The following is a 13,581-nucleotide window of genomic DNA, read 5'->3' on the forward strand; positions in this document are numbered from 1 at the left end:
AGAGGGAAGGAGGGAGGGAGGGAGAGCGCTCACACAGAGGAACATATATTCACTAGCCATAAAACAATGCTATCCTATTTTATGCTATTAAGAGGATGAAAGAAAGTTAGCTTTCCCATGGTGCTTTTCCTGGTACAGTTCTTGCAGGTAACAGTTCTTTATCAATATTCACTCGTTGATATCTAGTGCTGGGCCCAGGATCTGAGAAGTAGCTAATTATTCTAGACATCCACTGCATTAAATGCTCTCTTTTTAACAGCAGCAAATGAGAAGGACTTGATGTCAAATGGATATAAGTGCTCTGAATATGGAGAAACCATTAAGAAAAACAGAAATAAGGTTTGAGATTTCCAGAATTGGAATTATTTTTCTGACATCATAAACTAAAACTAGATAGCATATTATCTATGATAAGTGGAATGGATGGAAACCAACGTACAAGGAAGCGCAGGGTGGAAAGCTCGTTTAACATGCTAAATGGATCTATATTTAAATAAGGAAAACTAAAAAAGTATGCCTACTTAGCTTTATATAATGTATTAAAAAAAGATCCTGACAGCTTTCAAATAGCCAAAACCACTTAAATTAACATTTAAGAAAAAATAATTATACAGCACATTTAAATATGGTATAAATGCTTCTTTCAAAACATAATGTTTCTGGGATTCTTCCACAAAATGTTGAGATATTTCCATGCAGCAGCATAATCTCTTTTACATTTTAGAAGTCTTAATTGAAAAATTATGACATTGAAAATTATTGACATATTCATTTCAGCATGCCCAGCATTTTCTTACATATACATATATTTAATAGTTACAGTAATCTGAAGTAGTTCATTAACATTATGAAACTGCTAAATTTAAGGGGTATTCTATTTTATTGCGCTCCTAATTAGTTTGATGAAATGATAGTTCTTTTCAAGAATTCTGCACAATAAATGATGCTATGCAATATTTTTGGGAAATCCTAACACATCCAGGGTATAAAGCCAGACCCTTAAAGATTCTTATAGAGAGAGAGAAAAAGAGAGATTCCATTTGCCAGAAGAAGTCCAAGAAACTAATTTCAACAGATGGAAAAAAGTCAATTTTATGCTACGGAAAACAGCTCAAGATCTGTATTGTATTGCAACTTACTTCTGGAGTGTTTTTCTTGAACTCACGGCTTTGTTCAATAAGTTTCTTTCTTGATTGTTCACTTTCATCTTGTCGGTTAGCCAACACTGTTGCCGTTGCATCAAGTTCTCGCTATCACAAAAAAGAAAGGCAAAGCATAGGTTTAACTGCTAAGCAAAAAGCAATTAAACGAAAGTATTTTATATCTCCCTCATTAAAGTCATTACTTCTTTTAAATGTCTCGTTACCAATCCCTCCCCAAAAGTTACAACTGGCCTCTGTAAAGTTTCTTTTTTGTTGTTTTGAAGGAAGGAAATTTAGATGCTGAGAATGAGAAATTACATCTGCTGCAAGCATTTCCCTGCCGTGTACTGGAACGACTTTATTTAGTAGTTCGTCTTTAACTATCACGAATGCTTGTTAAACACAAAGGTATCGTGTTCCTTGATTTTTCAGGGTTTTCAAGAATTTGAAATAAGACTCAATCAGTGTTTCCTTCCCAATTCACTCTTACCGTAAAGCCCTTTTTCCTGATCTACGCAATCTATACTTAGAACTTGCAACATCTGACTACATTAATTTTATTTTTTACTGAATGAATGATAGATAATATCTATTGGTACTGTCTGGCAGCCCCACTAGGAAAAAAGATGAGATCAGAAAGGAAGTTACAGAGCCCAACTGCATGGCAATCAGTCTATCAGAGCTGAATTGGGAGGGGGTGGGGAAGCAAGCAGCATCGAAAGGAAGCCATGGGCTATGCACCTCTGAGCCAGAGAATGGCACATTCCATTTCACATCTCATCTACATTTTCCTGACTGTCGCCCTTTTGGGCTCTGGGGTAAGCAACTTAAAGCGGAGTGTCTACAATAACCATCATGCTTTCGCTACGTTTGGCTGGTTTTATTTTGCTCCTGACATAGCCAAGTCTAACTTCCATAAAACAAAGTAAGAAGCATGTTCTTAGATAGATTTTTCCATAGTTCAAGGAACATTCATTCCTCATCACAGACTACATTGTGCTCCCTATATTTTTATTAGCAGTGATATTTCTTTAAACTTGCCATTGTTTTGCTATACATAGTCCTTGACTTACAACAGTCCGTTTAGCGACCATTCAAAGTTACAAAAGCACTGAAAAAGTGACTTATTACCATTTTTCACTTATGACTGTTGCAGCATCCCCATGGTCACATGATCAAAATTTGGATGCTTGGCAACTGGTTCATATTTATGACGATTGAAGTGTCCCTGGGTCACGTGATCGATCCCCTTTTGTGACCTTTTGCCAAGCAAAGTCAATGGGAAAGTCAGATTCACTTAACAACTGTGTTACTAACTTAACAACTGCAATGATTCACTTAACAATCGTGGCAAAAAAGGTCGTAAAATGGGGCAAAAGTCACTTAACAAATATCTTGCTTAGCAATAAAAATTTGGGGCTCAATTATGGTTGTAAATCAAGGATTACCTGTATTTTCCCTAGAGCACAAGATATATAACTATACCAAATCTAGGCTCCTACTTTCATACACACCTACAATTACCTTTATGACACCATACCATTCCTCAAATTTTAGCCCTTTCATTCACAATTATTGTCTATATTTTAATTTTCTGCATACATCATCAACAACTCCATTCCATTCAGATGAGGTCATCTTCATTCAGATCTAATACATCTTTTCCCTTCATCCAGTTTCATATGTTAAGTTTCAGAGACACATCTATTTTTCTTTCATTTCATTCACTAACTTTTATCCACTACCAGTTACATCTCTTCCATGACATTACAATTTTCCAGATGTCATTGTTATCTCCAGATGGAGATAATAACATTTTTTATTGCTATCTCCAGATGGCCCATAGCTACTGACCTCCATTGCCAACCATGGTTTTGGGTAAGTGAAGTTTTCATGTAATGCTTTTCAAGGAAACATGAAAGGTGTGCACTGGCTTAACTGCTGTAGTCGTAGCCATGCCACATTTGGCATCCCTGTTAATTGGAAGGAGAGCCAATTGTGGCACACTTCTAATTGCCACAGCCAAAAATCACGGTTTTTCCCACATGCATGATGCTGCCATTTTTCCTTTGCATATTCCCACCAAGCACTCTTTGCACTTCCCAAAAAATATTAAGTATGTTCCTTGGCCACCAAAAAAAGACAGCCATTGTCTTTGGCTTTAAAATGTTTGAAGGCTTTGTAACTCTAGATAATGAGATAGCAAAATCTTCCCAATACTAAATATTCTAATATGCAGCATCCCTCCTGACCAAGCAATATTTTACCTTCCATATGTTCTGTATGTCGATATCCATATATGCCAAACCAGAAATTAGATGTTATGGTTTTTCAATTTCATTGTGTTGAACAAAGTCATAAAACTATACCTAGTTAATGAAATAACTTTTAATAATTATCATAATTAAATATTATGATTTGAGCATCAAGCTAAAGAAGCCTATTTTATATCTGAATTATGGGTTCTCACTCGCCAGTCTAGAATAAATAAAAAAAATGCAAGAACAAAACTTCTCAAGAGACATCTGTGTATCTTTCAGTGGTTATATTAATGAATCTGCCATCTTATTCCAGATATGTCTGGTTTATGGACCAAAAAAGCAGACCTGGATACATATTTGAGAGAATGTCATCATCATGTCTTCCACATGTACCCAATGGATGATGCTACCTTTTATACAGAACAAATATTGGCATTCCAGTTCTGCTTCTATTTCTGCATCGCTATACAATGCTTTTCTCATATCGCTGTTCGCTCTATTTAAGTACTAAATTGAAGTATGTGCACTGCATCTCCATGAAGTCAATAGAAGTTGTGTTATGTACCTTGGGGGAGGATTTGCCCGTAGATTTTTCTTTACCTGTGATCGATTTCCTTTCAGTGTGAATAAATCTGACGTTCATGAGAAGTGAGAAAAACAGCTCACTAGTGAGAGAGAATGCAAGCAAGCTGCTGGGGCCATTTGCTCCAACAAGTCACTTCTGGTCTTTCCATTACAGAAAAGAAATTAACAAAATTAAAAGCTTTCAAATGAACCAAACTAAAGAGGCAGAGATTTCAGATGAAATTAGACATTGGTTAAGATCCCAAACCAGGCAGAATTTCCTTTGCTCCAGGATTTCATATATGAGTCACACATCATACAATATTTATAAGGATAGAAAAAAGAGAGCAAATACAGAAGAGACTAGATTTCATCATGCATGCTCTTCCCACCACATTCCTCCTTCCCACTACTTCACTATTTGCAACATTAATTACAATCAAAGCTGAAAAGGTTCCTTGCCTACCCAAGTTCCTTAACCAAATTCTTACTACAAATCCATAATAAACAAAGAATCAAGTACATTTTAACAATGGTCAATAGAAGTGAAAAGGCACATGATTTATTTCGTAGAGAGAACACCAACAATGAATCTCTTGATTAAAATTGAGATCAATTCTTCCTGGTTTGGATGTGTGCATTCCTAACACTTGTACAACACCAACATTACATTTTCGCAATGGTCAGTAAGTAAATTCATTTAGCGATTCAGAAAAAGAAATAATTGAGTGGCATTTGTAAGTTTTGAAGAGTTGTATGAAATACGGCAGTAAAGTAAGTAGCCTTGCAGAAAATTAACTGAAACTTTTGTAGATCCTTGGAGATTTTATTTTTCTGGTACACACAGAGCTGTAGATTGCTTTGAAACAAGTACATTAATGCAACGTTTCTGTTCTTCTGCAGCTTCTCAGAAATCCAGGGGAGAAGTAAATGGACAGAGGCTATGTCTTCTGGTTCAATTAAAAATGGATATTACAACTGAATGGATACTGGGTGGAACTGAAGTCATCAAGACCCAAGAGGATACTCATAGGATATAGAAAAAATATGCTATTTTATAGCTGCATGCAATTAATTCGATCTGTAATTTGATGGACTTCAGGTAAAAGTCAATTGATGTATAACATATATTTGCAATCTTATCCCTAACTGCCGTAAATTGATTCAAAACCTCTCTGCTGCTACCATGAAAATTTTAGTACGTTTAGCCTTGTTCCCACACTTAACTTTTTACCATTTAACTTTTGGTTAACTAGCACAAAAACTAGGGGGAATCTAACAAGACACTGTAGGTTGTATGGAATAATGGTATGGGAATACAGGTTTTCTGCTTCAAGACAATTGGAATAGAAATCTTCAACATTTTTTTCTGAAATCTTTCATTTAAATTCATTCTACATTGTTAGCTTATAATCCTACGTCTACATACAGTACTTTGTGAATAAGCTCTATTAATGGAACAGGCAGAAAGAGGCAATCTGATAGCCTCTTGATATCCTAGATCCGTGATGGTGCACCTATGGCACGCGCTCAGCTCCGGCACGCTGATTTTCAGGCCTTCTGGGTCCACCAGTTGGCAAACAGGCCATTTCCAGCCTCCAGAGGGCCTCCGGGGGAGTGAGGAAGGCCATTTTCACCCTCCCCAGGCTCCTAGAAAGGCTGTGGAGCCTGGGGAGAGTGAAAAATTGGTCTACCGGGCCCACTGTGCCATCATGTGCCAAAAGCGGGGGGAGCATGGGGGGGGTCACGCGGACATGCACGGGGGGCAGGTTGCATAGAATTATGAGTGTCAGCACATGCGTGCGTGACCCCCCCCCACACTCCCCCTGCTTTTGGCATGCAATGGCAAAAAGGTTAAGCCATCACTGTCCTAGATTACCATAAAATACTCAGAAAATTCTACTCTCCTGCTGAATATACAAAATAAACAAATCAATAAAACAGGTTAGATGATTCTAATATAGTTAATATAGTTGAAATAGAAAACTAAAAGAAAAAGAACAAAATGCTTAACAGCTGGGAAAACAAATCTTGAAATTCATCCCAGAGTCAAGCAGCCAAAAAGAAAATGTGCATGTGTGTCTGTGTCTGTACATACTTATCACAAACCAATATGGTTAATACCTAGGCATAAGGCCTTCAACAACACATTATCAAGCAATCTGTTAGAAAGCACAAGACCAAAATATACAGCTCCCACCAATCACACTTTAAAATATGGGAGGATTTTTCATGAAAAGAAGAAAACCAACTGAAAAGCACTAAAACTGATTTTTAAAAAAAAATCAGAAGAGAGGGACTATATTTAGAAGCAGTGATGAAATCTAAAATTTGTTACTACCGCTTCTGTGGGCGTGGCTTGGTGGGGGGTTGTAATGTGACTGGGTGGACGTAGCCTTTTTTTTTTTTTTACTTTAAAACCATTTTTTCTACAACCTCTTTGGCGAAGAGGTTGTAAAAAAAAAATGCTTTCAAAAGGCTCTGACAATCCCAGCTGAGTTGCCTGATCGGCAGAGGCTTTTTTTTCTCTTAAATGCCTCTGCTGATCAGGCAACTCAGCTTGGATCATCAGAGGCTTTTAAAAGAAAAAAAGGCTTTTTTTTCTTTTAAATGCCTCTGACGATCCAAGCTGAGTTGCCTGATTGGCAGAGGCATTTAAAAGAAAAAAAAGCCTCTGCCGATCAGGCAACTCAGCTGGGATCGTCAGAAGCATTTAAAAGAAAAAAAAGCCTCTGCCGATCAGGCAACTCAGCTGGGATTATCAGAGGCTTTTAAAATCATTTTTTCTACAACTTCTGAAGAGGTTGTAGAAAAAATGCTTTTAAAAGCCTTTGACGATCCCAGCTGAGCCGCGCGATCATCAGAGGCTTTTTTTTTTTACTTTTAAAAGCATTTTTTCCGCCGAAGAGATTGTAGAAAAAATGCTTTTAAAAGTAAAAAAAAAAAAAAAGCCTCTGATGATTGTGCGGCTCAGCTGGGCATGGGGAGGGGGTGGTGGTAGGGATTTTTGCTACCGGTTCTCCGAACCATTTGCTCCATTGCTACTGGATAAAGCGATCCGGTCCGAACTGGGAGCATTTCACCCCTGCTTAGAAGCCTATGCATTTCAACTACAACTGGAACCAAACCTGGTTGATTATTGGTGGATTAACCATTAGACTTTCATTGCTCTCAGAAGTTCTGGGTGAAACTAATAATGAATGAACCTTAGTAACTAATCCATGTGCAATTCTTCCTTTCATGCAGATCTCATAGCTCAATTGGGGCTGCTCTTTCTTTCTTTCGGCCAACTCACCACAGCCAACTCGTTACAGGACAACTCACCACAGGACAATTCAACAATTCAATTTAATTATTTCAAATAATTTTTTTTTAAATAATTTTTTGTCATTTACATTTCATTTTCCCCTCCTTTTTCATTCCTTTTCTTAATGATTCTATTCCACCGTTTCTTCAATATTAGTGTAACTCTTGTCTGCGGCAAGTTGTCCTAGGCGAGTTGGCCGTGGCAAGTTGGTCTTGGCAAATTGTCATAGATTTTATGGTTGGACAGTGGATTTTGAATTTTTTCTCCCTAATTAGCATGGGTTTTTTTTAGGTTTACTTTTTAAAAAAAACCTAAATGGATGAATTCAACTTCAAATCTGTTAAAATAAGAAAAAGATGAAAATCTCATTTCCAGTTTAAGAGTTTTTTTACAATAGATCCATACTACCCCATCATGCTACCAAACAGCCTCCTAACCAAGATTATCTCAAGTGTGATTATGCGGATTTCAACATTCATTCTGTTCAGAGGTAGTATTCAGCCGGTTCGTACCGGTTCGTACAAACCGGTAGCGGAGATCATAGCGGAGATTGTGGGTGGCCACCCTGCCTCTATGCCGTCCTATTTAGGCACATTTTCGAGGCCGGGCACATGTCCGGGAGATGCACAAGCAAGCAAAGTGCATGTATGGAAGGCCGGGCACATGCGCGGAAGGAGCGTGTGCAAAGAGAGCATGCGGCGAACCAGTGGTAAGGATATTGGAAACCCACCGCTGATTCTGTTCTACCATGCTCCACAGTGATAAGATCAAATCCAAGTGCCCTGTTCAACACTCTGAAGCCTATGGCTCTCCTTGGTTTTCTCAGAAGCTCTAAAGTTCAAGTGTTGTAGGGCACCGAGCAGACATATTACTGATCACAAGTAATGTCTAGTGTTGAAGTGAAGATCACAAGAATATTTATATTCCCTGCTGCATTTTCATCAGAGCTGTCTAGAGCAGTGAAGGGCCTATTGTGATCAGTTCTTTTTTTTTTTTTTTTTTAAAGAAATCAGTTAGCCACCTGTTCCTAAATTCTCTTTGGATTACACTAAATTCTACCTGGTTGCAAATACCTCTTTCCGGGGGCAAAATGATTAAGTCTGTGCTGCTTAGCATAAATTTATTTATTTATTTAACATGGCTGCCCATCTCAAGTTAATGACTCCAGGTGGCTGACAGAAAGACCAACAAATCTCAAACTCACACATAAAAGAGCAGCAAGGGAAAAAACAGATTCATCCATAACAATTCACAACCAACGCAAAGATTCAACCCCACCTCCTGACCCCCAGATCTGGTAACATAATTTTTAGATTTTGAAGAGAGGTGGTTACCTCACCTCTCTTCAAACGAAGTTCAGATTTGATTTTAGGATCAACCATAGACACCCTAATTGTTGGCCTCTTAACTGTCTGTCTGTTAGAGGCCAGTTAGTTGGCCTCTGACAGACCCCTAACTGTCTGTCAACTGTCTGTTGACAGACAGACAGACAGATAGAAAAACTAAGAACCTCATGTTTAGTTTGCTAATACTTTAAATGAGGCTATTTTGGCACTCAGTCTGGAAGTTGCATTTAAGTGTGATATGTGGGAACCAAGTTGTCAGCTGGAGACTTGTACACATTTTATCTCTCTGCTGAAGTAAGATATTGTTAGGAAGTTACTAGCTCAGGTTTAGTTCAATTTTTTATATGTAAAACTCTAAACCAGGGGTCCCCAACCCCCGGTCTGTGGACCAGCACCGGGCCACAGCATGCTAGAAACCGGGTCGCGCAAACAAGCTAAGCTCCATCCACGGGATTGAGGTAGCATGCGAAATTACAGCCCCCTCCAGTCCGCGGTAAAACTTCTCCCCACAGAACCAGTCCCTGGTGCCCAAAAGGTTGGGGTCCTGCTGCTCTAAACAGCTTTGGGAATGCTATACTGAAAGACAGTCTTTCCTGTTACATCTCTGGTTCATGCTAAGATTATCAGCGGTAGCTCTGCCATGTTTGCCAAGAACCACAGAGTGTCATCCTACGATTACTCATGGGAAGATCTTCTCTCTAATGACTCCTGCATTTTGGAATGCTCTCCTCCCTGAAATTTATGAGGCACCTCCATTAGATCTTTTAGGCACCTGTTGAAAACCTCTTTCTTTACCCCAGGCCTTCCCTGTATGAAACCAGATGAATAGTTTCTGGTTTTTTTCTTACTTCCTTCCCCATCCCAGACGTGATTGCACGGTTTTATATTATTTGAATGTATTGTTTTTATTACGGCACGTTACGTTCTTTTGGGTTCAACCGTAATGGGACCAGTGTAAAAATATTGGGACAAAATAATTATTTAGATGAAATATATAATAAGGATAGAGATGTTCAACAGAGAGAAGGCTAGTTAAGCACAATTTCTGCAGGACTAGAGGATTCACTGCACAGTTAAGCTGATGCAAGTGTGTTTCCCAGCGGATTGCATACACCGGGGCTCTCAGGAAACACAAGACATCTGTTCTTCGATTACTCTAGTAGTGGCTTGGATTCAAATATCCAAAAACATCACCATCTTCTACACTGTAATCTTCCTCAGAAGCCTGTCTTTAAGTCCTTCCTCCATCCCCCCTGCATACATACTTCCAAAATCAAGAAGGCAGTAAAGGAAGTCAGAGGGTTTCTGTTATGTTTCCACATACATCCTTTTTCACGAAGTTCACCTGGCATCAAATTCAGTACCTATTCAGCACCAGGATAATACCTATCCTCTGGGCTTCTGGTGTTTTGCTTTTGGGATTGTGATATGTTTGTGTGTCTTCAATGAAATAGTATGTTGATCCAAGTTGCAGAAAGAAGTGGTCCCATACAGAATTCCACTGAGTCATATCACCTTCTACAATTCACCATTGCATCTCGTTTCAACCTCCCATTTTATTTCATCCTATTTTTCCATATACAGGTAGCCCCCGACAAAGCATCCATTACTCTCATAGAATGTTTTTTCCACAGCATGCTGACCTTGGAAGCTTTTCTGGGTTTGGATAATGCATTGAATCATGAACTAACCAAATGGGTTAGGCTTGCATAATATTTTAAGATGGCACAAAACTAACCAAGGTTAGCATATTATACAAATGTGTTTGCTATAATTTTCATTGTCGTGCTTAAGCTTCTTGGGCAATCGCAGCCAGAGAATGATTTTATTCTTGATATATTCTAAACATTGCTGCCAAAACTGGCCAGAACCCTAGCAACACAATCTTCTGAGGATTCTAAGTAGACTTTCACCTAACTGCTTGTGGCTAGAATCATCTTCCCAAATTATTGGAAAGTGAAAGTCTAACTCCTGACAGAGACAGAGACTACCCTTGCAAGTTATCTTCAATATACTACAGACTAGTAACTAAAATATATATATAAGTGCCTGTTCTGCTAAAGAAACAAAGCACTGCCTAAAGGCCATAGTGCAGCAACCTTGCTGAAGCTAAATACAATTACATCTGCTTAGCATTTTGAGAAATTACCTGCAAGCTTGTTTGACTTCTATAGGAATAGGCAACTGGGTAGACCCTAAGTCATTCTGCCAAGAATGTAAGAACTGTCTTGCTGGATTGGACCTCTGACTCATCTAGGCTAGCAGTTTGTCCTCATAATGGCCAACCAACTGACCAAGGAAGATCACTAGTCTCCCAGCAGATGGCTTTTAGAGGCAGTTACATTGCTATTAAGAGGAATAGCCATTGATTCCTGTGGGAGAGTAAAGGGTAGGTGATCAACCAGATCCATCTAGATTACTGCAATGTGCTCTACGTAGGGGTGTTCTTGAAGACCACCCAGAAACTTCAACTGGTCCAGAAGGCAGTTACACACATAAACATGGTGGCCCCTAGGTTTGCCTATGTAACAACTTTGTTGCACAAGCTGCAGTGGCTTCCAGTTTCTTCCCAACTGCAATTCAAGGTGCTGGTCATCACTTTTAAAGCCCTATACGGCACAGGCTATCCACGGGACTGCCTCTCCCTACGGACATCTACCTGTCCTATCGGGTGAAATAGGGTGGCTCCCAGTCCCTTCCCTAAATATTGCCCTCTGACAGGAAGAGAAGCAGGTCCTCTCCATGATAGCCTCTGCCCTACTGAACACTCCTCCGCCTGACGTTCAGCGGGCTTCTATTCTTTGAGCCTTAGCGACGGTTTGAAATTACAGTGGCTTTGAAAACTGGCTTTTCCCCTAAGAGCTAGGAGAAACCTAGATAATCACGCATTAGAAGTTTGATGCAGTGCCAGGTTTTTGTTGTTTTAATGTTTTAATCAGCTTTGTGTTATAGTTTTAATATCATTTTAGATGTCTTTTAATCTTTGATTGGGCGCGGCCCAAAGTTGATCGAGAGATATGCAGCTACATAAATAAGTAAATAAAAACAGCAAATTTAAAATGTAAGCAAAAAGTAACCTGGAATGTTGGACTTAATGACTGCTTGAGGTTTTTATTGCTCATTTTAGAAGCTACTGGATAAATCTGTTTATGTATGTCCTAGCCTTTAAAAAAAAAAGATCCCTTTTCCCTCTATCTTCATCGGTGCAAACACACACATGCAGATTTATAATTATGGGTAAACAGATGACACGCAGTAACCAGACTTTGCAACCCAGAAGAATTTCTTATTTTATGTCCGTAGAGATATACAGAAGTTCTCCATAAACGCAGCCAGTAAGCAGGTTTTCAAATGCTGGCTGGACGTATCAGCTGCATAAAACTCCCAGGCCATTCAGAAACCTCCAATCCAGGCAAGCAAGGCGCAGATTCAGTGCCTTGCCCTGAGAGCAATAAACAATAGTTCTGCAAAGATGTGTGTTCCCAATCGCTCCCCAGAGCATGCAGCTGTCTCAATCAATGCTGATTGTCTGTTAATTAGTTCAGTGTTACAAGCTGATGGAACAGATGACTTCATCCCCCCCTCCCAGGCAGAATAATTTCTTTTACCAGATGCAGCCACCTACCATATGTGGAGCGCTGGGCTGCGGCAGGAGCAGTAAGGGGTAAAGTGAATCACTTCACAAAGGGCTCCTTTTCATCTCATTCTCTTGGGGCACTGTGAGGTCATGTTCTCATGAAAATGCCGCAACTCCCAAGGGCTAGTTGGCCATGAAAGGGTCACACGTGCTTCTCTATCTTGTGTGAAAAGGTTGTGCGAACAGTTCTGCGTGCCCAAAGTTAAATGGCATCTTTATTTTCAAGGGTTTGGTGGGGTTGTTTCATTTTTTTTGTTTTGTTTTTAAACACATGCTGTTTTAATTCCATACGGTAAAAATACATCTTGAAATATATCAACACTAAAAAAACAACCAAAAAAAAAACAACAACCTACCCTTCAATTTTTTGGCCCTGAAAAGTTCAACTAGAACTGAATTGGAACGTTCAAAGAAGCCTACCCACCTGTACAGTTCCGGGAATACCATCTGACTAGAAGGAACCTTGGTCAGCCTTATGCCTCGTGCAGAGATGCAACAGGCAGCTTCTTTGCATGAACTGCTTTGGACTAGTTATCCAAGTATTTCAGATCGATAACCAGCTAAGTATTAAGCCTTGGAGTAAAACAGCATATAGATTACTTGCTTTCACTGAGCAGCTCAGTTCACACAACGTAGTAAAACTTCAGAACAAAACCGCTATGTTAACATAATTTATGTGCCCAAAGAAATAAATCATATTATGATTTAACTGCCTGATCCTGGCAACACACTAAGACAACGGCCAAGTTTCCATATATTGAGCCATAAGCCACAATAAGATGGTACTCTAATCCGGTTTGTGGGGGCAATAAGCTGACTTTGTATAAAATATACAAAAGTATGAAGGCTATTGCTTAACACATTGTAAGCCACCCTGAGTCTCCGGAGAAGGGCGGCATATAAATCAACAACAACAACAACAACAACAACAATAATGAGAATCAACTATGTGATTATGTGAGATTTCCACTTCCAAATCCTAACTCTTCCTCATAGCAAACATATTATACGCCTGAATATTACAAAGATGTTAGATGTAATAAAGGGATGCCTTTCTGACATCCTTTTAGTGACATCTACATGTCACTTATAAATGAGAATATTAGATCAGTAAAACTTATGTAATAATACTAGACAACCTGTGACTCATTGGATCATCCTTTCAATTGTGTCATTGTTTCAGAGATGTATACTTACCTAAACAGATCAACAGAATGACCACAGGCGGGCACAAAAGCAGTTGGGCAGGAACAATTTCTGACCTCCTGCCAGCTTCCCCATTGACGTTGTTTGTGGCAAGCTAGCAGGGAGAAAGTCAATGGGG

At 39.1% G+C, this 13,581-nt stretch overlaps 1 protein-coding gene across 2 annotated transcripts in view; it reads right to left on the reverse strand.

Moving 5' to 3' along the window:
• The window catches only part of CUX1 (cut like homeobox 1), a 363,893-nt gene that overhangs the window by 287,015 nt on the left and 63,297 nt on the right, over window positions 1-13,581 (reverse strand). For both annotated transcript variants that reach the window (XM_070932086.1, XM_070932084.1), the window contains exon 2: window positions 1,140-1,250. In XM_070932086.1, the coding sequence (XP_070788187.1) occupies window positions 1,140-1,250 (111 nt within the window). The remainder of the gene's footprint in view (window positions 1-1,139; window positions 1,251-13,581) is intronic.

The sequence above is a fragment of the Pituophis catenifer genome, unplaced genomic scaffold, assembly GCF_029215685.1.
Source record: "Pituophis catenifer annectens isolate HBS135680 unplaced genomic scaffold, rPitCat1.0.hap2 SCAF_1, whole genome shotgun sequence".
In the NCBI taxonomy this organism is placed as follows: Eukaryota; Metazoa; Chordata; class Lepidosauria; order Squamata; family Colubridae; genus Pituophis; species Pituophis catenifer.